The following is a 24,766-nucleotide window of genomic DNA, read 5'->3' on the forward strand; positions in this document are numbered from 1 at the left end:
CTGAGTGCTTGAGTGCTGGGCCACAACTCGGAGATGGCAGGTCTGCACAGAGATGGCCATGCAATATATATCACTGCTCACCGGGGGCACATACATGCACTTAGTGGTAACCTCCTGTGCAGTGCGAAGACCAGTCAACATGCAAATGCCTGGATATCCGTGTGCACATATGTGGATGTACCCAGAGCATATACGTGTGACACATGCATGTGTATTCATGCCTGCAGTGTGCAGAATCTGTTCACACATCTCATGACGGCACACACGGGGCACTCGCTTTCACCCACAAAACGAGCCGGGGGGGTCCAGGAACCCCCTCACCCCGCCCCTGCCGGGCAGAGAACAACGGCTTTGCGGGCCGCTACCCCCGGCGTTAGGATGGAGTGCGAGGAGCTCAGGATCCTGCCTCAGGGGCCGAGGCCTGGGCCAAAGGGGACCTCAGAGAGCACATTCCTCGGGACTTGGCCACGGCCCAAAAGGAATCTATCTAACACGTGCATTCCAACACAGTTTTGAGTTCACGGCCGCGCGCAACGCGACGTGGGTGCAAGCCGCCAGGAAACAGTCTCCTTCACTGGGAGTTCCCGCGCACTTCCCACGGACTGGAACTGGACACGCGAGGCCCCGGAAAAGCTTAGCCCCGCCTCCTCGCCTCTAGAGGCGCCTGCGCACTGGGCTAGACTAGGTCTTTTCTCGCGCCGTTGGTTCTGCTCGGGTAGAGCGTATGCGCACGCGCTAACTGAGCCGCTGGGAAGAAGTCACGTGGCAGCCGGAAAGCGTGGCAGTAGCCTCCGGAGCCTCCCCACACCTTCATCGCCCCTCGGGCTGGAGAGAAAACAAAGACGTAGTTTCCGTTTCCGCCAGCTCTTCCTCTTCCAGTTCTCGAGGACGCAGTGCCGGCAGGGACTTCGGCTGCAGCCCTGGTGTGGGAGGCGACAGCATCATGGCGATGTTCGAGCAGATGAGAGCGAACGTGGGCAAGTTGCTCAAGGGGATCGACAGGTCTGAGCCTGGTCGGAGGGAGCGCTTCTGGCCAAGAGGGGCGGAGGAGAGGTTTTTCTGGAGACAGCAAGGGGTGGGATTTTTCAGTCATCCTGGGGGACATGTTTAAGGAAAGCACTGTAAAGGCCTAAAGGCAGGAGGTAGCCTTGCCTACCGCTCAGTCTCCCCCTCTTTAGTTGCCTTAAGCCCGCCCTCTCTGCTCCTCAGCTTTCCCTCTATCAGCCCCTCAGTTTCCTCTCTCTGTTCCTCAGTCTCACTGTGTCTCTCAGTGCCTCTTTATCGCTCCCCCTTTTTTCCCTCATGTCATTCATTGAACACATGTTTACTAAAATCTACTCGGTCAGTTCTGGGCAATGCTGCGGACCAGAGGTGACCAAAAACAGCCAAAGGCCATGCTTTCATGCAGTTCCTAGTTCAGAGTCCAGGCAGACCAGACAATAGACAGTGATAGCCAGGAGTGGTCAGAGCGGTGTTGGGGGAAGCACAGGTAGATTGGTCAGGGCTGGGATGAGGGAAACTAGGCAGGAGAGGATGGGGCTAGACCACAGTGGGGTTTGGGGACAGAAGGAAGGGGTGGGTGGCAAAGATGCCCAGGGGGCCAGGTATACAGGCTGCAAGGGCTGGTTGGCTGAGAGATTGAGGAGGCATCCTAGAAAAGACCCCAGGGTTCTGACGGGGTTTAGAGCTTAGGTTTAGGTCTGGGATGTGGATAAGCTTCAGTAGAGATTATAGAGCTGATTCAATATTTGGGTAGAGCAAATGGCCAGTGACAGATCTAGAGGGAGGGAAGAAAGGAAGAGGGAGGAGCAGGCTACAGTGCCCCCCACCCCCCCACCGGGTTCCATAGAGTGACGGGCCTCAGCTCTTGTCTCCTCTTTGCTTACCCATCTTGTTTCTCCTCTACTCTAGGTACAATCCTGAGAATCTGGCCACCCTGGAGCGCTATGTGGAGACACAAGCCAAGGAGAATGCCTATGATCTGGAAGCCAACCTGGCTGTCCTGAAGCTGTGAGTGTCTGCCTCCATTCCCACCCCCATGCCAGTAGCCAGCACGCCCACCACTGGGTGGGGTGGGAGTTGGGGGTAGCCTGCAGGATGTGGCTTCTCTCTCTTTTTCAAAATTGAAGTATAGTTGATTTACAATGTTGTATTAGTTTCAGGTGTACAACATAGTGTTTGGATATTTTTATAGATTATGCTCCATTTAAAGCTATTATAAAATATTGGTTATATTCTCTGTGTTGTACATTACATCATTGTATCTTATTTATTTTATACATTGTAGTTTGTATCTCTTAATCCCCTATCTTCCCCTATTTTGCCACTCCCCCACCCCACTCCCCTCTGTTAACCACTAGCTTGCTCTCTGTACCTATGAGTCTGTTTGTTTTGTTATATTCATTCGTATGTTTTATTTTTTAGATTCCACATAGAAGTGAAAACATATGGTATTTGCCTTTCCTTGTCTGACTTACATCACTAAGCATGATATCCTCTAGGTCCATCCATGTTGTTGCAAATGGCAAATTTCCATTCTTTTTTTTTAATGGATGAGTAATATTCCATTGTGTGTATGTGTTTATATGTACCACATTTTCTTTATCCATTCATCTGTTGATGGACACTTAGGTTGCTTCCTTATCTTGGCTATTATAAATGGTGCTGCTCTGAACATTGGGGGGCATGTATCTTTCGAATTAGTGTTTTTATTTTCTTCAGATATATACCCAGGAGTGGAATTGCTGGATCATATGGTAGTTCTATTTTTAATTTTGGGGGGAAGCTCCATACTGTTTTCCATAGTGACTGCACCAATTTACATCACACTAACAACCTACGAGAGTTCTCTCTTCTCCACATCCTCACCAATGCTTTGTTATTTGTTTTTTTTTTTTTTTGATGATAGCCATTTTGACAGGTGTGAAGTGGTATCTCATTGTGGTTTTGATTTGCATTTTCCTGATGATTAGCAATGTTGAGCATCTCTTCATGTGCCTGTTGGCCATCTGTATGTCTTCTTTGGAAAAATGTCTATTCAGGTCTTCTGCCCATTTTTTAATAGGGTTGTTTGTTTGTTTGTTTGTTGGTATTGAGTTGTATGAGCTCTTTATATATTGATATTTTGGATAGGATGTGGTTTCTCTTAATGTGCAAGACTAGGAAGCTAGAGAAGTTGGGACTGGAGGAGGGATGGCTTTTTAAAAAAAAAACACACATACAGCCTAGTACATAAAACGAATGTATAGTTTAACAAGCAATTATAAATGAACACCTATGTAATCACCATCCAAATTGAAAAACTGAGTGTTGCTAGCGCCCCTGGTCCTTTGCCCCATATGCTTTGTGCCAAGCACCCTGACCCTGGTAACCACTCTCGTGGTATGCTCTCATGGCCTGGCTTTATGTGAATTTACTGCGTGTGCGCGTACACACGCACACGTACACACGCACACATACACACGCGTCCTGATTAGCTTAGTTCAGGTTTGCCTGCTTTGACCTTGACATAAGTGTAATTATACAGCTGGAGCTCTTCTGCGTCTGGCATCTTCCACTTGGCCCTGGGTTTGTGAGATCCATCCTTTTTCTGTGTGGCTGCAGTTTGTTTGTTGTCATTGCTGTATAGTGTTCCATGTGTGTCTGTGTCTTAATTAACCGTTCTCCTGTTAGTGGGCGTTTGGGTTCTTCCTCCTCAGTGCTTTATTGACATACTACCAGCTGTGTAATTTTTATAGCTTGCATAGCCTCGGTTTTGCCATCGATAAAATGGAGATAACAACACTTGTATTTGTGAGGTTGTTTGGGTGGTTATTGGTGATAACCGCTACTTAGTGAGTGCTCCCCGTGTGGCAGCTGCTGTGCTGTAAGCTTTGTGTGTATTAACTCACTTAGATGTGAGTTAATTGTGAGCTCAATTGCCCTTGAGAGCTAGATATGGTTGTTATTGTCCCCTCTTGCAAGGGAGGAAGCCGATGCACAGAGCATTTAAAATAATTAGTCTGCTAGTCCCCACCAAACAAACAAACAAATAAATAAAATAAGTAGTCCAAGGTCACTCAGCAGTGAAGTTTAAACCCAGGCAGTTGGCTCCAGAGCCTTGACCACTACTGCAGACTGCCTCTTATGTACTCCTTTGTTTGTGGATCACTCAACACTGTCGGCCTTACTGCGTGGTTGTGAGGGTTAACTGTCCCCATCTACAGAGCAGGAAAGTAGGGTCAGGGAGGTTAAGGTCACACAGCCAGAGAGTGGTGTGGTTGGGACCGGAGCCCAGGCGTGTCCAGCTCCCAGACTCTGGGCCGAAGCAGTGGGCAGCCTGTCTGGCACCTGGTGAGGCCCAGGGACCTGGAGACGACACTGCTACTGTGTCTCTTGTTCCCCTTCTCAGGTACCAGTTCAACCCAGCCTTCTTCCAGACCACAGTCACCGCCCAGATCCTGATGAAGGCCCTCACCAACCTGCCCCACACCGACTTCACGCTGTGCAAGTGCATGATCGACCAGGCCCATGTATCCTTCCCATTTCCCCGGCTGGGTGTGTGGGAGGGGGCGGGGCCGGCTAGCTGAATTCATGGGGAAGTGGTCTGAGTTCAGCCACAGACACTGAGCTCTGAGCCTGGCCCGGTGCTGGCTGGGACTGGAGCACCGTGGAGGCTGGGGAAGGCCTGGCCCCCTGCCCTCACGGAGCTCACAGCCTGTGGGTGAGACCTGTTCTGTCGGTGACAGCCTGAAATAGTCAGGGCTTGGGGTTAGAGGGCAAGAGGCACCTGAACCTGCCTGGATGCTAGGAAAGCTTACTGGAGGAGGGAACATATGAAAGATGAGGAATTAGGTGAAGCGGTAGGGAAGGGTGATCCAGGCAGAGGGAATAGTCTGTAGGGAAAGGAGGAGGAAAAGAGCTCAGTGCTGTTTTTCAGAGGCAGTAGAGGGAGTTCGGCATAGCTGCGCCACAGAATTGGTCAAACTCAAAAAGGGCACTGGGGAGCCGTGGAAGGCTTTAAAGCTGCAGAGTGATATGGGTAGATTTATGCTTTAGAAAGATTCCCATGAGGCTTCCTCGCTGAGTAAAGACTACCAGGCAAAAGGCAGGAGCCATGAAGAGCTAGATTGTCAGCTGAACTTCATTGTATGTAACCTCAGGGCCTGGCACAGTGTCTGGCACAGTGCTGGTCTTCAGTGAAGAAATACTGAGTGAAAAATCAATGAACTGGCCTGCTCACTGGCGGCTGGGCTGAGAAATGGTCTTCCTCATTGAACCTGCTCTGCCAGTGTGTCCATGGGAGCACCTGCCTTCTGAGAGACTGTCCACCTTCCCCAGAGATCTGTTCCGGTGGCTTAAAAAAGGCACGTTGTCCACTGTTCAAAGTACAACACAGTGTACAGTGAAAAAGCCAAGGCTTCCTCCCTCCCCATCCCACAGCCACCTACTCCCCTCCCCGAAGACAGCAGTTGTTTGCAGTTCTTGGCTACCTTTCCACAGATACCCTACAGGTACGTAAGTACAGGTGTTTATAGACACATATTCCTCCCCGCCCAAATGGTGGGCTGTTACACACATCGTTCTGTATCTTGCTTTTTTCTTATCACAGCGTGTCTCATCGCTTTCTCCATGTCACTTCTATAAGAGGTGACTCGATCTCAGTGTGTGGAGCGGCCACGGTTGAATTGTCCCCATCACTGGGTCATTAGGGTGTTTCTCACTTTTGCCATTACGAACGTGCTGCGGTGCACAGAAGGTGGGCGGCTGGTCTAGGGTCAGCAGCAGCCTCCTCGGGCTCCAAGGCCTTTTGCCCTTAACGCTTCCTCCCAGCAAGAAGAACGGCCCATCCGGCAGATTTTGTACCTCGGAGACTTGCTGGAGACATGCCACTTCCAGGCCTTCTGGGTAACTTCCCTTGGGTCCGTGGGCAGGGTGGTGACTGGGCCATGCGGAAAAGACTGCTAAAAGTCACGGCCATGCACATTTGTTGGCTGCCTCCGTGGCAGTGGGCCCTGTGCTCAGAGATTTGCGTGTGTGGTCACATGGAATGGTCATCCTCACCCGGAGCCAGGACTCCCAGGTCCTCTCCTCTGCCCGCAGAGCTGCACGCTCTCTCTCTCCCCCCACCTCCCCTCCCCCTCCCCCTCCCCCTCCCCCTCCCTCTCTCTCCCCCTCCCTCTCTCTCCCCCTCCCTCTCTCTCCCCCTCCCTCTCTCTCCCCCTCCCTCCCCCTCCCCCTCTCCCTCTCTCTCCCCCTCTCTCCCTCCCCCCGCCACGTTCTTCCAGTAAAAGTCCTCCATCCTCTAAGTACTCTTCCCCCCTTTTCTTGTTCTAACTGAGCCTGGCCTCCCACTCCTGCAGCTTCCCAAGTGGGAGGCCAGGTGGCCTCCTAGCTTCTCACTGCCACTCCCAGAATCATCTCCCCTCCCCCAACCCCCAGCCCTGAAGCGCCTGTGTTAGCACTTCCTGCCCCACTTTGTTGGTATCAGCACCCCCCGCCTGCCCCCCATGACTGCTCCTCATTTTTGTGAAGAATTTAGCTCACTGCCACTCTTTACCACTCCTGTCTTTATTCTTAGATACTTGAAAGGGCAGATCTGTGATCCTTCCCCCACCCTGACTTCTCAGTTTCCGGATTTCTTGTCCTCCCTGTGTCCCAAGCCCCTCACTCCCAGTCACATCCTAGACCAGTTCTCAGCGCATTGGACCCCTGAGGAATTAAAAAAACAAAAACTAACACGTGAATCCTGCCTTCACAGAATGTGATGTAATTGGTCCAGGTGTGGTCTAGGCTTAGGGATTTTAAACACTTAATTCTTGGTGATTCTGATCGCCGGCTAAGGCTGGGAGCCACCGGCCTGTACTCGTCTTCACCAGTAATTGCCTCCTCTTCTGCCCATGAATGTCAAACGTTTCCACCCTCGGACCACTTCCTCCTCGCTTCCCAGCTCGCCCCCATAAGGTCAAGTCTCCGACCCAACATTCTTGGGCCTGACCAGCAGCCCCAGTCCTCTGTGCTGCTTCCTCCTTCAGCGCAAGTCGCGAGCTCCTGTGTCTGAGGGGACGCTCCAGGCTGGAGAAGACCCAGCAAGCGGCCCAGACCCGCTCCTCGGCTCCTCCGGGCCTGGGGCCTTGCTTCCCTCCCCCTCGCCTGGACGGCCTTTCACAGCTGCCCATCACCACCACTTTCTCCCCACCTCATTTCACGGGAAAATAGAAGCAGCCAAAGCAGAACTTCCTGCCCCTGGCCCGACGTCTACTGGCAGCTGACGGAGCGCTTTTCTGTTTTCGTGGGCGACCTGTCCCTCCTCCCGTCGCAGGCACCCCTGCTCCGGTGCACCGACTCCTTTCCCTCTCGCCCACTCAGCAGCATCACACCAGCTGTTCACCCCAGTCTCTGATAGCAGCAAACTTGGCCTTCCCGCACTGTTTCTGTCACCACGGAACACGTCCACCCCGCAGTGAGTTCTAGCCTAAAAAAGAGGATGCTCCCTGGACCTCCACACTCCCCACCAGCTCTGCCTCCCACCCGCTTCCTCTGCTCCCCTTCCAGCCATGCTCCCGGCTGGGGCGCTGGCTGGCCCAGTTTGCCCAGGGCTTTCCTGGTTTTCAAGCTGAAAGTCTCACATGCCAGGAAACCCTCAGTCTCAGGTGAATCGGGACTGTCGGTCGGCCCGCCCCGGGGCCAGGTTGCCTGTGCTCGGCCTCCCCTTCTCCCCTTGCTCACTTGAACTCACGCCATTCAGTGCATTCAGGCTTTTATGACCAAGCCTCTGCCCCCCCAACCCACGCACAGGCCGTGGAACCAGTCTTGTTGAGACCCATAGTGACGTCCCCATTGCTAGATCCGGTAGGAAGTTCTCAGGCCCGGCTCAGCTGCCAGGCCAGCATCGCTTGGCCTCCGGGACAGCTGCTCTCCTGGCTTTCCTCCCGCTGCACCGGCTGCTCCTTCCCGTTGTCCTTGCAGGTTCCTCGTTTCTCTCACTGATGGTGGGGGGAGCCCTGGCTGGGAAGGTGGCATTTGAGCAGAGGCCTGAAGGAGGTAGGGGTGCTAGCTGTGGGGGAGGAGAGTTCCAGCCCCCAAGGCAGCCAGCGCAGAGACCTTGAGGTGGGCGGGTGTCTGGAATTTCTAAGGGGCAGCGAGGAGCCCCTGTGGCTGGAGTGAGGGGGTGAGTGGGAGGTGGTGGCGGGCAGATCCTGGGGGGCCTTATGGGCTGTGGTAGGACTGTTGCCCTTTTCTCGGAGATGGGAGCCAAGAGGAGGTGGGTGAGTGTAGGTAGCTAATCTGTGTCTGTCTCCTCTCTTGGGACTGTGGTTTCTGCCTGCCAGGTTCAAACCCCAGCTCTGTGACTTTGGGTAAATCACTTAGCTGCTCTGAGCTTTGGTTTCCTCATCTCTAAAATGGGCAAGGGACTTCCCTGGCGGTCCAGTGGTTAAGACTCTGTACTTCCACTACAGGGGGTGCGGATTTGATCCCTGGTCAGGGAACTAAGATCCCACATGCCGCGCGGTGCAGCCGGAGAAAAAAATAAAATGGGCAAAAAAACAGCAACTGTTCCATCATAAGGTTGCACACAGAAGGAGGGCTGGCATGTGGGGTGAATGCTGGGGTGTTCACTTCTGTTAATGTCAGTGTTAATATTCTTTTTTTTTTTTTTTTTTTTAGTGTTAATATTCTTGACGTTATTGATGTTAATGTTATTTCAACATTGTAAATCCCCTCACAGCAAGCCCTGGATGAAAACATGGACCTCTTGGAAGGTATAACTGGCTTTGAAGACTCTGTCCGAAAATGTAAGTCCCTCTCTGAGCTTGGGCTCCCTGCTGCGGGGGAGGGAGTGGCAGCAGGGTTCTGGGGGTGGCCCTTCATCATCTTTGTCCCTAATTTCCGCAGTTATCTGCCATGTTGTGGGCATTACTTATCAGCACATTGATCGCTGGCTGCTGGCCGAGATGCTCGGGGATCTGACAGGTAAGGCCCCCTCTGGGTCCCTAGTGCCCGTTTAGGAGGTTGGGAGTGAGGAGGGCGGTGGGCCTCAGCCAGCTTCTCAGATGGGCCCACCCCTGCCTCACCAGGTCATTATTGAAGGCCCAGGGAGGGAATAAGGAATTAGTATAAAATGTTCCCTTCCTTGGCGGGGATCCTATGGTATTCATTCATTTATTCTGCGTAAATTAATTCAACGCCTACTCTGAGTTCAAGGCCCTGGGGCCACGGCAGTGAACAACACAGAATGACTCAGGTTCGTTCTCGTGGAGTTGGCAAAACAGATGACAAATGAAGATGTACATGTCCAGTGGGAATTCATGCATGACAGCCCCTAGAGAGGGCTGGGGCGGGCGAGGGGTGGGGCAACAGGAGGCACATGGAGGTGAGGAGGTGCAGCGTCTGAGCGGTTACCTCAGCGGAGTGAGGCGGGCAGCCTGAGGGCAGAGCGAATGTGAGGCTCCTGTGTGCTCACAGAGCAGCCAGGAAGCCCTAGGTTGGAGCAGGGGGAGCGAGGGGGCGGAGCTGAGGGCAGAGAGGTGGTGGTGGGAGGGGCTTCAGATACTGAGGGGCCTCCTGCCTGAGGACTTTGTCCTTTACCCTGAGTGAGATGGAGCCACTGGAGGGTCTGAGCAGAGAGGGACATGATCAGATTTATGTTTTTAAAGATCCCTCCAAAAAGAAAAAAAAATGTGTGTGTATTTGCTCATTTTGCAAAAAGAAACGCAAGAAGGAAAAATAAAAGAACTAAGGAAAATGGTTACTTCCTGGGGGCCGAAAGTGAGAACAGGGAGGAGAGTGGTGGGTTGGGGGAGAGATTTCTCTGAGTACCATCTTGGATAGTTTTGCCTTTTGAGCCAGGTGGGTTTTCTGTGGGATGTTTGTTTGTTTTCAGTGGAAGCTAACTTTTAGTGGGCACTTTGCGTCAGGCACTATACTAAGTGCTTTACATCGGATAGATGTTTTACATATTTAAAAGTGAAATTAAATCAAAAGCGGATGAAACAACCCTTAGAATTGAATGTGAAGAGAAACAGCTGAATAATAGTCATGCAGAAAAGAATTATTTCAAGGAACAGAATACTTCTCTGGCTGGGCAAACTTACAGGCATATTTTCTAAAGGCAAAAAAGAGCTGCAAAGAAATGCTTAAACCTGGTGCCATAAGCTTATTGTTAGTGGTAATGATGACATCCTAATTTTGAAGCCATTTCATGTAGATTGTGGGGAAGGGCAGATAAGTAAGTACACTGCTGTCCTAAGGAGCCGAGCTTCGAACTGGGAGAGGTAAATAGAAAATGAAAGGAGCTTAAGACAAAAGCCCTGTAATGGGAAGGAGGAGAAGGCTAAGAGGCTCCCTCTGGCGGCTGTTCGGAGAATGAACTGTAGAAGCACCGGGCCGGCAGCAGGAGACCAGGTCGGCTGAAGGCAGGGAAGGAGGACACCTTGGCCCCCCGGTGCTGTGGGATCAGAGTGCGCAAAGCCCCTGTGCTGCTGTGTCCCCTGCAGATAACCAGCTAAAGGTGTGGATGAGCAAGTACGGCTGGAGCACTGATGAGTCGGGCCAGATCTTCATCTGCAGCCAGGAAGAGAGCATTAAGCCCAAGAACATTGTGGAGAAGATCGACTTTGACAGTGAGTGGTGGCCTGAGGCCTCAGGCTGTAGGCCTGAGGAGGTGCCCTTTGACAGACCAGGGCTGGGGCCCCAAAGGACCCCGGTAAATAAGCTCTGGTTCAAGGCCAGGAAATTGGCATCTGCCAGACTCCCCTGACCTCTTCAGTCCCAGGCCGCCTGCCCAGGGAGGGATGGCAGAGGATGCTGGGTGTCCTCCCCTGGAATTCTGGGTACTGTATCCTGCCCTGAAGCACTCAGTAAGACTTCCCGGGGTCTGGAGGGGCCTTGTAAGTAACTGAACAACACCACGATAGGCACCTCGTGGAGCTGTGAGTGTGAAGTGAGGCAATCCACGCGCACCACTTAGCAAGGAACCAGTCCCACAGCTCGCTGAATGTTACCCTTGTTGTCACCATCACGCATACATTACCTAACACAGACTCTACTGGCTGCTCAACTGGAGCAAACTTGCCGTTCCATTAGCACACGCTCTCTCACCTTTGCGCTGCGTGCATGTCTTGGAGTGAGAGAGAACCGGGGGACAGGGAAGGGCTGCTTCCTTAGGCCCTGGGCCTCCTCCCTGCCCTCTTGAGTGTGGTTCTGGTGTTTTAAAGGTACGGACTGGTACGGTGTAGCCTCTGAGTACATACCAAGTTGCTACTTAATCGAGAAACAAGATTGAGCGGGCAGTCATCTCCACATTTGGGGGCTGTGGACCCTCACTCTAAATGAGATGTGCCCACTGGGTGGGGTTCTCTGAGAGAACTCACTGGAGCAAAGGGTTCTGCAGTGAGGAGATGCAAGTTCAGTGCTCAGAGTGTCTTGCAAACAGTACGTAATAAATGTTACTATGACGGTGATGATGATAGCAAGCCACACTTACTTAGTAACAGGCATTGTTCTAAGGCCATCATTTAATCCCATAGGGTAGATGGTTCTTACAGGTGGGAAACTGATGTTTAGTGACTTGCTTGAGGTCACCCCTGCCCCACCCCCACCCCCGGCGGTACAGGGCAGAGCCGCGACTTGAACCTAGGCCTCCTTGTTCCAGGCTCCAGACTTTTAACTCTACTGCCTTTGTGATGGTGACTGAGGGGGTTTGTGATCATCTGCCCCTAAACCATCATGGGCGCTGTGGTTGGTGGCTGGAGGTTCATCTCCCATTCTGCTCATGTTGACCCTGGTCTTCCCTTTCAACAGGTGTGTCCAGCATCATGGCCTCCTCCCAGTAACTTTGCAGGCGTTTAATAAAGACTTGTTGACTTCTTAGCCCTGTTATCTTCTCGTTGGCTTCCTGACTCTGCCCCTCTCCCACGGGGTGGGGACCGGGAGCAGGCCTCGCATGGCCCTGTGCATGGCTGCCCACACCCATGTCCACCAGCAGCCAAGCTTCCTTTGATCTCCTCCTCTGCCCCGACCCAGCAACTGACCTCCATCACCACCTTCCTGACCTGTCAGGTCACAAGTGGAGGGCACGCAGCCGTGAGTCAGCAAGGAGGGTGTGAATGGGCTGTGGGTGAGTTAGCAAGGAGGGTGTGAATGGGCTGTGGGTGAGTCAGCAAGGAGGAGGGTATGAATGGGATGTAGGAGCCCAGCCCTGCACCTGGGGCTAGCTTGGGCTCTTCTGTCCTCCTGAAAACCTAGGCGAACAGGTGTGGCCACTGGGTTCCTGGTGAGGGAGAGGCACCAGCTTTGCCCTTGGCCCTCACGGATGCAGCCACTAGTGGCCCCGAGGCAGTGGCTGGAGGGGTGAGCTGGGGTGGGGGGGCGGGATTCTGGCTGCTTGCTCAAGCGGTTTTGTGTCCTTGCCTTCTGTTCCTCAGTTTCCTCATCTGTGAAAGGGGGAGAATGATGCACCCTTGTCAGAATCATGAGGATTCTGTGAGCTGTGGCCAGTAAATTTCTCAGATCAGGACCTAGCCTGTTTTTGGCGCTTAGAAAACTGGAGTTGTTAATTTCAGAGTCAGAAGAGTTTGTTCCCAATGTTGCAAACTAGTCCCCAGCACTCTTCTGTTTGGTGAGAGTTTTTGGGATTTGAGGCCAGGCCGTTTCCCCCCATACCCCATGCCGAGTTCCAGCCTACAGTGGCCAGGAGGCCTAGCACACGTCACATGATCCTTAGTTGGGTTGGTTATTCGCATTTTGCAAAGTATTCCCGACATTCTGGCAGAGTGACCTTAGGTTGGTTATTCGCATTTTATAAGGTATTCCAGACTTTCAGGCGGAGTGATTTTGGGCGGGTGTCTTCACCTGTGAGCCTGTTGCCTGCAGGAAGAGGGAGTGGGGACAACAGTGACTGGGGAAAATGGAGGAAATCAAATGCCACAATAGATGCACATCCCTTTACATAGACTGCAGGTGCCCCTGAGGGAGCGCCTCATTCTCAAATGACCGGTATGTGTGGACTCTGCCCACGGAAAGGGCAGGTGAGCCTGCGCTGCCAGCCTTCCCAGCCCTCCCCACTTGCCAGCACTCACACCCATCGTTCTCTGAGGGCCCTGACTTGGGGAGCCAGGGCCGAACGGGACACCCTTTGCCCTGGGATCAGACCTGAGCAGGAGCCAGGAATTAGGACATGCCCAAACCCTGGGGACAGAGGGTGCTCTTGCAGCTCAGGAATTGGGAGCTAGCTCTAAGAGGGGTAGAAGGAGGGGAGACTGGGGTGCTGTTACCCACCCATTTGGTTGTGTGAGTCAGCAAAAGGCACCCGTTCTGGGTGGGCACGCTCCCACTCACCCACGTAGCACTTGCCCTTGTGTAGGGTACAACGGGCCATGGCCACCCTGCAGGGGAGGAGGAAATGACCTTTATCTGTTTTGGAAGCCACAACTTGTCCTGCTTTGCCAACCTGCTTTTGCTCCAGGCGGATCATCCTTTGAGCAGCTAAGAGGCCTGGCTCTGCAGAATGACTGAGTTCAAACACCAGCCTAGTGACCTTTGGGTGTGTTAGTCAACCCCTCTGTGCCTCAGTTTTACCGCTGGGGAGAGTACCCACTTCAGTCATTGCTGTGAGTTAATGCACTCAACTTGTCACCTGTCATGGTGGCTCGGGCTTAGGGCTGCTGTTTCAGCTGCTTCCACAGTCACCTCTAGACATCCCAGGACCTGTTCATGTTCCTACTCTGAGAGGATGCAGCCCTCTCTCCTTTGTTTCATCTAAGTAGCGTTAATAATGGGATACAGCATTTATTTGTTTTAATTCAACATTTATTTATTTATTTATTTATTTATTTATTTTTTGACCGTGAGGCTTGTGGGATCTTAGTTCCCTGACCAGGGATTGAACCTGGACCACGGCCATGAAAGTACCAAGTCCTAAGCATTAGACTGCCAGGGATTTCCCAGTAATGGGATACAGCATTTAATAAGTTCTGACTGAAGTCTCAAGAACTCCAAGAAATGGTGATATGGAAATGGTGAACCTAATGCCAGGGCCCACTGACCATACCCTTTCACTCAGGGATCTCTCCCTGCCCCCTCTTCTTGCCTGCTGCGCCTTGACCCTCCATAAACAGTAGCTATTATTACTGCACTGTCCATGGATGGCTGTTGGGAAGTGGCCTCAAAGCTGGCAATTAAAGGGAGCCTTTAATTTAAACCTCATTGGCTGGGGACATCCACTTCATCTCTGAGCCCTTGGTCTGGGAGGTTTCTCAGTGTCAATCGGGAGCACGCAGGGAGGGGCAGATGGCCCATTGTTTGAGCGGCCTTTCCCTGCCCAGTGAGCCCAGCACAAGAGTCCTGGGCTCGTTCTGCAGGTTAGGCAGGAAGAGGGTGCCTTGCCCCAACCCAGCCCCAGCCCAGCCCAGCTTTGGAAACAGCCAACACCCGCGTCTTTGGCCAGGTCATGGCATTACCTGGGAAAGTGGGCTGCTACCTAGGCCTCATCCCCTTCCTTTGCTTGCCCTTGGATCTCTTCTAGTGCCTTTGAGAGAGGAGAGGAGAGAGCCTGGTAGCTCCCATAACCTGGAGAAGCCGTGTCCTCTAATCCCCATCCCCAGCAGGTGACTGCAACACAGTCCTTTTGTACTGCCGGTCAGGCTCTGCTTCAGTCAAACCCTTACGTTCTTACCTTCCCTAACACCCATCCACTCCCCTCAAGGTTGCTCTAGGTCCAAAACCTAGAGCCACCTTGAGTCTTGATTCTTTGCTCTTTCCCACCCCTGCCTCCCACCCCCATCAAATTCATGACACTAAGTCTTGGAGGCTCCACTTCCCCACATCCTCCCACTGCCTCTCCTCCTCAGCACTCTCCTCCTTCACCCTCTTGTCTGTCTGTCCAGCCTCGTCAGGACCATCGCAGCAGCCTCCTCACTGGGCTCCCTGAACTCACTCCACCTTCTACAGTTTGTTCCCCTTGTGTGGCCAGACGGACCCTATGGACAGTTGAATCAGACCCCACCCCTGCCTGCAGTCCTCTCCTAACTTACCATTGCATTTAGAATAAAATTCATTATATGTCCCCACTGCACTTAGAATAAAATCAAAACTTCTTTTCAGGCAAAAAATAGTAAAAAACAAAAAACAAAAAAAACTCCTCAGATACTTCAGTATGGTTTTAAGTCTGTTCATTCATCTGGGATTTATTAAGCTTCTGTCTTGTGCCAGACACTGCTTCAGGGGCTAGAGATACAGCAGTGACCAAAACAAAAGATCCTCACCATTCATGGGCTGACATTGTTGGGAAGGAGACAAATAAACATGATAAATAAACCAGTCATGTAGTATATTAAATGATGATCAGTATTCTGGAAAGAATAAAGCTGGGAAGGTGTGGGATGCTATTTATAAAAAGGTGGTCAGGGCAGGTCTCACTAAGGAGATGATATTTCTGCTGATCTGCAGGTGAGGAGGCTATGAGCCCTGGGGATCCAGTATCCGGGGAACGTGTTCCAAACAGTGGTAACAAGGTATCACCGTATACAAAGGCCCTGAGGCTGGAGCATACCTGGTGTGTTGGAGGAACAGCTAGGAGGCCAGCAGTGTGGCGGGAGCTCAGAGAGGAGGGGGAGAGTGGGAGGTGAGCTGGGATAAGAATGGGGACCAGGATGACCAGGACGTGGAAGACCTTGTGGGTTTGGCTGAGGCCCCAGGAGTCTCGGGTATTTCAAAAGCTGGGCTGGGCTGCACCAGGGCAACGAAGACTCCAGCAGCCTTTCCTCCTTTCCTTGACTTTGACATGTGGCACCAAAGGAAGGTTCTGAGCAGGGAGGGAGGGACTTGATCTGACTCAAGTGTTCACAGGCTCCTTCTGACTTCTTGTGAGAAGGAGAGTCGGGAGGTGAGTGGAGGAGCGGGGAGATGGTGAGGAGGCTACTGCAGTGGTCCAAGCGAAGACGAAGCGAGGCTGGACAGGACCAGGGTGTGGCCGCGGGGGGAAAGGGGAAGTGGGTGGATTCCGGACATACTCTGAAGATGGAACTGACAGAATTTCCTGAAGAACTGGATGTGGGGCGTGAAGACAAAGAGGAGCCAAGGAGGACTGCAAGCTTTGCTGCCTGCACAGCTGGAAGGATGGAGGCGCCATTGACTGGGATGGGGATGACTGTGGGGTGACCAGGTCTGAGAGAAAGATGAGGAGCTCAGCTTTGGATATTTACACTTGACATGCCTCAGTGTAACAATGTCATTTATCTGTATTTATTTGTTTATTGTGGCACACCCCCTCCCAATATTAGCCACTTGAGAACTAATCACATTTATCATGCTCAGCACCATATCGCCAGCACCCAGGAACAGGGCCTGGCACACCAGTAGGTGCCCAATAAATGTTTGTTGAATGAATGAAGATAGACAAGTCCAAAAAATCCTCTTCCTTCCCCGTCAGCCAGTATCTATTCCAGTCTACCTAACTCCCATGTTCATTTCGTGAATCCCCCAGATGTTTGTTCAAATGTTCTCCTTCTCCGCAAAGGCTACCCTGAGTACTTCGTTTACGTTCCAGCTCTGCTTGATTTTTCTCCATAACACTTACCCCTTTCAATATATATGTACTTAAAATTTTGTTCGTCTCCCTTCACTAGAAGGTAGTTCCATGAGGCCAGGGAGTTTTGTCTATCTTGTTTACTGGCAACGCACACAGTAGGCGCTTAATAAATATTTGTTAAATTTCTGTTACTGAATGGGAATACACGCCACGCCTCAACAGATTCAAGCCTGATGTCGAGACGCGCCTTACGAATCATCCATGCTCTGGCCCCGCCCACACGCAGAGGCCGCGCGCGCTCACGCGGGAGAGGGGGCGCGGCTCGTCCATGAGCTGAAGGGCCGAGGGGAGGTGCACTCTGCGCAGGCTCCGAGCTCCCCGAGGCGGGGTTTCAGTGCGTTTTGGCATAGGAGGCGCGCGCGCGAGAGAGGGCGGCGGCGGCGGCGCGGTGCGCAGGCGCAGCGAGCAGTGCGCAGGCGTCAGCGGAGGGCGGGCTGAAGCAGCTGAAGCGGCGGCGGCAGCGGCGGCAGCGGCGGCGGCGGCGGCGGTTCGGGCAGAGGGGCGGGAGCAGAGGCGGGAGCGGACGGGCTCGGGAGAGGCAGCGGAATGGTGGACTACCACGCGGCGAACCAGTCGTACCAATACGGCCCCAGCAGCGGGAGCAATGGCGCCGGCGGCGGGGGTAGCATGGGCGACTACATGGCCCAGGAGGACGACTGGGACCGGGACCTGCTGCTGGACCCGGCCTGGGAGAAGCAGCAGCGCAAGGTGCGCGGCCCGCGGGCCGAACGGGCTGGAGGGGGGGCTTCCGAGGGAGGCTGGGGGCCGGAAAGGGGCTGGGAGGTCCTGAGACGGAATTGGAGGGTCTGTGGTGAGAACTGGGCGTCCTGGGAATAAACCGGCGGGTCTGGGAAGGGGTTTAGAGTCCTGAAGAGGAGTTGCAGAACTTGAGCAAGGAATTGGGAGTCTGAAAAAATAATTGGCGGCCGAACAGGGAATATGGAAAGCTAAAACAAGGAATCAGGGAGCCCGATGAAGGAATTGGAGGGTCTGGGCGGGGAATTGGGGGAAACCGGCGAGATGATTGGAGACTCTAACATGGAATGGGGTCTGAGGCGGGACTGGAGGGTCAGGATGGACTGGGGGTGTTCAGAGAGAAACGGGGGAGTCCGGAATTTGTGGGTCAGGATAGAATTAGGCATCGGGGGAGTCTGAAGAGCTCGAGTATGGAGGGGGTTATTTTGATTGCAGAATCCTCTGAAGAGGGTTGGAATTGAGGGAGCCCCGGGTTGGGGGACTTATAAAGGGGATGAAGATTCTGGAAGTCTGAAGATGGAGTAGGGGTACCAAGGAAGGGATTATGAAGTCTGAAGAGTAGTGGGAGGACTGGGGAGACTGGGGAGATGGAAGGAGGAGAGGGGCTGAGGAAAGAAGTGGGTGTGAAAGGACCCGGAGCTTGGGGGATGAGGACGGGGAGGGCTGCTAAGGAGTTCCGGGACTCCGGGTCTGAAGGGAGAAGTTAGGGAGCTGTGAATAAGAGGTTTTGAAGGGGGTGAGATTTATTTGGGGTGTGCTGTTCTACGGGGAAGAGGAGAAGATTGGGAGATAGGAAGAAGAAGAGGAATTGATGAGGCCGAGACCTCACTGATGAGGAGAGGCCGAAGGGGGGATACAGAGAGTATCTGGAGTGTTTTGAGGAGGGGTTCTGAAGAACTGATGGAACGTAGACAAAGCTCAGCAAAGGGTTGGCGGCGCCGGAGGCTAAGGTAGCCTGGACAAGGTGAGGATGGCGGGAGAGAATGAGCGGAATGGCGGATGGTGGGAGGGAGGTTAGAGTAGTAATGAAAGTCTCATTAGAAGGGGAGTGTATGATGGATAGACTGAGAAAGGAATCTGGGGGTGGGGGCTTCTGGACATGCAGTCCCGGGACTGGAGAGAGTGTGTGTGTTGTGAAGGGAGAATAAATTGTTTGGGGAGGAAGAGGTGAGAGTGTCCAGAAGAATTGTGTCTTTTGGGGGTGGTGGTGAAGAGCTCTTTCTAAAGCAGGGTCTGTTTTCAGGTGGCACGTTGGGGTGTTGAAGCAATTTGCGGGGGGGGACCCACAGTGGGGAAAGGGAGATCAGAAGGAGTGGGAGGCCCAGAGAAGGTGGGGTGTGTGTGTGTGTATGTGTGTGTGTGTGTGTGTGTGTGTGTGTGTGTGTAATCCAGGGTGGTTGAGAGGGGAGAGCTCCAAGCTGATAGAAGAGAGGGTTTGAGCGTGTGCAGCAAGAGCTAAAGAAAGGAGGGTGTTGAGTGGGTGTGTGTGTCGGGAGGGGGCTGTTTAAAAGTGTTGTGTGTGAAGAGGGTGGGAAGTACTTGCACTTAGAGACATTTAATATGTTCCGGAGATCGGAATTTTCTTCCTAGGTTTGTTGTCAGCTCTGTGGCCTGGAGCAAGACCCTTGATCTCAGGGCAGTTCTGTCATCTGTGAAATGAGGAGGGGTCGAAGGGGTCCCTTCTGTGATTCTACAAGAACGGATGTGTGTGGTGTTGGGACTTCGGGAGGGTAGCTTTGGTGGAGCTTCCTCAGGATCATGGGGGCCAACTCAGGCAAGGGGCTTGAGTGGCGAGTGTGGCTGGAAGCCTCTTGAGGGTGTGAGTTGGTGCTTTGGGGGCTCCGTGCAGGCAGCCCGGGGTGGAGGGGAAAGGGTGAACGGAGCAGCTGTTCCAGGCAGCCTGGGGTGGAGCCTGGCATGACCTTGGGTAAATTACCAACCTCTGCTTGAATTTCCTCATCAGTAGTTGGGGGGGGGCGGGTGGCGGCTAGATGGTGGTGTCCTTATCTGTTGCCCCACCTACCTCCGGGTGGGCAGGTTGAGATAATCTGACATAAAATTCTTTTTAAGGGGAGAGACCTAGCCTGCACTCTCAACTGTAATTTATTGCGGGAGGCAGTGCCGGGCTGGAAAAGGTTAAGAGTTGCCAAGAGACTTGGAAAGGTGGGAGGGGAACAGGGGGCCACGGGGTTGTCTTTGAGCATGTCTGGGATCTGTCTTCTCCAGCTCCAGGTGCTTGGGGAGAATGAGCTTCGGAACATTTTTACTCAGGTGGTGGGAGTGGGGACCTTCCCTTTCCCTCCCTTCCTGACTTCTACGACTCCCAGAGTGACTCCCTTTGCTAGCTCACTTCCACTCCCTTCTGCGAGTTAGGGTGTGTGCTCCTTCGTGGTTATAGTCTCCCTTGCACGCTGGGTGAGGCTGAGGCACCATTCAGGCCTGGGCGGGACCCCCTAGGGGACTCACCGGAACCCCTAGGCCTTGCTGCTGTTGTATCATCCTCCCTCCTCCCTTCCACAGGGACCAGGCAAGGTTCAGGGAAAGGGTGGCTCACAGCCCCTCTAATACTATCTGTTTTAGATTCTCAATAAGGGGCAGATTCTAGTGTGTCTTGCTTTATACAACTGCGACAAATATTTACACATAGCTGTACTTTGGGGGGGAATATCGCTTCACTGCTGTGCACCTACCTATTATGGGGTGGGGATCCTTTCTGAAATGGGAGAAGGAGTAATGGAAAGGAATATATACACAAGTTTGTGCTGTTGTCTTCCTTCCAAGAGGAACCCCCCACCCCCATTCCCCCCAGACAGGCTGGCTGGGTTTTTCTGCGCTGCAATGTCACTTTAGTGAATGACAGATTGCCCTTCTTGCCCCTCCAAGGCTGAGCCACTGGTCACAGGGAGAGTGGCAGTCCTGTGAGTGTCCTGTGCGTACTCTCATACCCTAAAAATCATTATCCAGGATAGCTGTAGGCTCTTAAAGCGTGTAGAATTGAATTCTTCTAGGAATTAAGCAAGGTTTGGCCCAAGTCAGGGTGCGTGTGATTCCTGGTGGTTCTCACTTCTACCTGAAGCCCTTCTAAGGACCCTTGTAACCAAGGCATTACCTGATAAGTAGCTTATGCAACAGTTCTGATCTGGGAAGGCTCTACGTGTTTTCTCCAGGGGTGTGGGGGAAGGACTGGTCTGGCCTTTGAGCAAATTCTTGAGCAATTATAGCTCTGGGCCAGAGTTCTCTCTCCCAGTTTCTGAAAGGGGCCTGGGTAGCCTTGTCCCCCCTGTTCTGCTGGACAGGTGAGGTCACTTGATAGCTGATCTAGAACTTCTCATCACAGCAAGAGGAATTGCCTCCTTTGCTAAGGTTGCCTGTTCATTGAAACATCACTGCTTACAGGGCCTCAGTGTTTAGACCCTGACCTTTGGCTCGGGCTCTATTAGTTTGAGTTAATTATTTGAAAGTTCTGATGGTGTCTTGTTTTTCTCCAAGTAGGGTTTGTTGTTTTTTTTTTTCCTTAGGCTGATGATAGAGACCTCAAAGTAGCCATCTGTTATTTTGTTCCATTACTCTAATTGCTTCCCTCTTAGGATCTGGCTAAGACTAGCAGATCCTTAGCAGTTTTAAAAACTGAATAAGTTACATACCGAAAACAAAAACAAAAACCAAAAAAACCTAAACTCAATTGTCATCTAGAATTAAAGACTGTAAATATGTGAGGGCGGCAGGTATCCTGTTTGCCTTCTTGGGAGAGGGGTAGGGGAAGCTATCAGCTGCTAGCCTCTGTCCACCCCCCTCCCCATGTGTTTTAAGAACAGGGCTTTTCTGATGACTGCGGAAGAGATGAGATGTGGGAGGATGGCCTGGGAGTACAGCGCCCCTTGTACTCACTCACACTCATTCAACTGAGAGTTGAAATCCGGTTGGTGCCATGGAGTGGCGCCTGTTGCTTCATCTAATTCCTTGCGCTCCAGGGCGTGGGCCCAGGATTGCCCTCTGCCTTTTGAAACACCCTCCCTGAGACCAACAAGGAGGCTGCTTTGGCAGCCGGGAGCTGACTCACTCTCCAGTTGGAACTGGTGCTAAATGGTTTCATTTAATGGCAGCCGATTGCCTGGCCTAGAGTGGGATGCCTTGTGGGAAAAGTTTGGTGAAAGTGTTGGAGGAAAACAACCCTGGAAATGAGGGTGGGGTTTTAATATCCAGGTGTTGCTGGTGCTGTTAAACTCCTGAGATGCAGTCCGGGAGGTCAGTTAAAATGTAGGCTTGCACTCTCAAAATGTCCTCTTAATCAGATGTCAGGGGAGCAGGGACAAGTCTGGATTCCAATCTTAAGCCTCTGGGGTGGGGAGTTCTGCCGCTTAAACATATATTCCAGTCACGGCTGACTTTGGCCAGACAGCACCCTTCTACAGCGTTAACTGAGTGAGTAGTACAAGTTATTTGGCAGTGCTGGTCTAGCAGATGACAGCGAAGAGAATGGAGCCAGAAAGGAATTGATTTGGGGAAGGCTCAAGGAATTTCTGAGACTGTTGAGATGAACGCTTTTGGCTTTTGCCATATTGATTTATAGTGTGCTGGGAATTGTACAAGCCTTTGACCAGATCTTAGGGTTGTTCTTTAAAAAAAAAAAATTCCTTTGCTCTTATTTTTGGGGGAGGGGAGACGGAAAGGGCAAAAATAAGGAACAGCTGTTTGCTCTGGTATCACTTGCTCATTCAGGTTTTCTGAATGGCTGAATTATCAACATGTTTATCTCTTGTCTGGCATTTGGTATATTCTAGATCAATGGTTTCCCCAGCTTTATCCTTATTTCCTTCACTTAGTGATGTCTGTGTTTTCATCAGTCATGGTCAGTTCCCTTCCGCTGCCTTTATTTACGTATTTATTTTACAGAATAGCAAACGCACTCAGGTTACCTTGTTTAAGTCTCCTTCCCCTCCTTTTCTTTTTTCATGGAAATAGGAGGCAAGTGATAGCAAGTTGGTAATTCAATGGCAGTGGTAATTGAAGCACTGACCTACTAAAAGGTGGGTGGAAGCTTCTACTTGAGCAGCTACAAATCCTGTCATCGAGGGAGGTTTGAAAGAAGCCTTTATGTCCTGGGTAGTTTGAGAGCTCAAAATCAGTCTCCTTTAGGATGAGGTTAAACTTTGAAACATCAAAGCATCAAGCGCAGTTATAAGGAAACTTAGTTTTACAGTGTTGCCTGTCTAGACACCAGAAGTTGTTATAAAGTGTCTGAAAGTGGCACAAGTAACACTTGCTTTTCTTCAGGAAGGTTTATGAGTTACATTTTAGTCAGTAACCCAGGTATCAGGGAGTGTAGGGTTCAGTGAGTTAAGAGAAACAGAATCATTTAAAATTCCAGCCTCCGTTTAAAGAGTGATCTTATTGGGAGGAAAAATTAACCCGTGGCTGGGAGGAGGATCCCGCCTCCTCCAGAAAGTGAAAACTCTGCATACATTTAACTGGCAAGAGTGACCTTTATCAGTGCTTGGGAAGTTTTGTCCAAGAAGCGGTCTCCCTGGGATTATAAAAATCCCAGAGACATTTGTCTTGGTGTTGTGCCTTTTTTGGTTGTGTTGTTCTTTCATGTCCCTCCCCCTCCCCTTTCCCTCGTAAACAACAGATGCATTAACTTGGAATGTCCATGGAAAGTCTTTAAAAGGTGGTTGGTGTAACTTGCTTGCCTTCTCTACTCTGAGCAGGAGTTACTCCGGAAGAGGCCAGTGGCCTTTTTTCTTAGATGTAATTTACTGAAGTGGTATCTAAAAGTGAGTGAATAGAGCTTACTTGGGATTTGCTATTTGCCACCTGTTTCTGTACTGGCTCCTGCCTTCCTGGAGTGGGATGAGCCCCATCTCCCCAAGAGCGAGGGACCATCCTGTGTTTCCAGAAGGGACAGTGGTTCTCCAGCCAGAGCAGCCCTCCTCACCCCCAACGCGCGCTTGTCTCCGTACTTCCTAAACTTCAGTCATTTGTGATTTTTCCTTAGCCACTTTTGCTTTTATATACTTAATAATATTCTTTCAAGTCAATTTGCCCTTTTTAAAAAATAAATTATTTATTAATTTATTGGCTGCGTTGGGTCTTTGTTGCTGTGTGTGGGCTTTCTCTAGCTGCAGTGAGCATGAGCTTCTCATTGCTGTGCGGAACACGGGCTCTAGGCACACGGGCTTCAGTAGTTGCAGCACGCAGTCTCAGTAGTTGCAGCATGTGGGCTCAGTAGTTGTGGCTCGTGGGCTCTAGAGCGCAGTCTCAGTAGTTCTGGTGCACAGGCTTAGTTGCTCCGCGGCATGTGGGATCTTCCCGGACCAGGGATCAAACCCATGTCCCCTGCATTGGCAGGCGGATTCTTAACCACTGCGCCACCAGGGAAGTCCCTGCCTTTTTTAACTTAAGTTTTAAAGGAGAAATTTATATGAGTATTGCAAATGGAAAACCTAGCTTCCCTGGCCATAAATAGAAGGAAACTGCAAAAGTAAACAGGCTGAAAACAAAACAGTGCTGTTAAGTTCTAGCTAGGTACTATTCCTGCTGCAGGCTCTGGGCCTGAGGCATGCTCCCTTTGTTGAAAGGAGATTGGCAAGTGTTGGCGAGGTGTTAGAGACCCAGCGTACCAAACAGAGACTTTCTCTTTGATCAGAAGGTTTTCAAGAGAATCAAGGGGAATAACCTTCTCGCTGTTGTTCAAGGTTTAACGGAGAGTGTGGATAACCCTTAAAATCTCCCATGTGTGCGTGCCGCACTTGGAAAAAACTTTATCTCGCTTGACCCTGAAACATTCTGCAAATGGCGGGGCAGAGTGACTTACCCAGGAACACACAGCCCATCCTGCTTGCCCGGCATCCCACTGTACTACCCTTGAACAGGATTGGATGGCACTGGGTTTATCTCTGCATTCAAATGTTAAGGTTTCTTGGGTTCTGTTTTTTTTTTAAGTAACTAGGGCCATGTTCTAAATACAAGAATTGTGGGTTTATCCCTTGCTCCTCACATCACTTTTTCTTTTTAAGGCTCCAGCTTTCTAACACATATACACTTAAAGTTTGGCTGCTCCCATGAATAAACCACCCTGCTACCCTGTCTGGGTTTGCATCCTAGATTCAGAAAGGAAAGCAGTGCCCTCCTGCCAAGTTAAGAAGGGCTGATTTAAATGTTTTGCTTCCAGATATCAGAGCAGAACAGATTCTTTGTCTCCTATGGAACTATGGACATGGGGCAGAAGTAGTTGGAAGGGGCAGTTACAACTCCGCAGAACACAGTGAAGTCATCTCGGGAAATATCATTGATGGTGCTGAAATGATTGAATGGGATGCTAGAACACCATCAATACAACAGCATTTGTGTCTTCAGCTTTGGGCAGGAATAAAGAAGACATTGTGGTTTGTTTTATGCTTTTTAAAGTTTTCCCCCCAAAGATGTGGGGCTGAGTGATGTCTT

At 51.5% G+C, this 24,766-nt stretch overlaps 2 protein-coding genes across 6 annotated transcripts in view; both read left to right on the forward strand.

Moving 5' to 3' along the window:
- The first annotated feature begins 783 nt into the window (after positions 1-783).
- EIF3K (eukaryotic translation initiation factor 3 subunit K) lies at positions 784-11,850 on the forward strand. Its single transcript, XM_061174302.1, has 8 exons — positions 784-1,002; positions 1,912-2,010; positions 4,391-4,511; positions 5,812-5,886; positions 8,708-8,774; positions 8,875-8,952; positions 10,476-10,601; positions 11,782-11,850. Exons 1-8 carry the CDS (start codon positions 944-946, stop codon positions 11,811-11,813), a joined length of 657 nt encoding a protein of 218 aa, XP_061030285.1. The 5' UTR covers positions 784-943; the 3' UTR covers positions 11,814-11,850.
- A 5,197-nt stretch (positions 11,851-17,047) lies between these two features.
- Positions 17,048-24,766, forward strand: part of ACTN4 (actinin alpha 4) — a 72,348-nt gene continuing 64,629 nt past the window's right edge. For 3 of the 5 annotated variants that reach the window (XM_061174297.1, XM_061174298.1, XM_061174299.1), the window contains exon 1: positions 17,049-17,275. In XM_061174297.1, the coding sequence (XP_061030280.1) occupies positions 17,114-17,275 (162 nt within the window). In that variant the 5' untranslated portion in view covers positions 17,049-17,113. Of the gene's footprint in view, positions 17,276-24,766 lie in introns of all 5 variants that reach the window. The other 2 variants (XM_061174296.1, XM_061174300.1) reach the window with 1 other exon arrangement.

Source organism: Eubalaena glacialis, chromosome 18 (assembly GCF_028564815.1).
Source record: "Eubalaena glacialis isolate mEubGla1 chromosome 18, mEubGla1.1.hap2.+ XY, whole genome shotgun sequence".
In the NCBI taxonomy this organism is placed as follows: Eukaryota; Metazoa; Chordata; class Mammalia; order Artiodactyla; family Balaenidae; genus Eubalaena; species Eubalaena glacialis.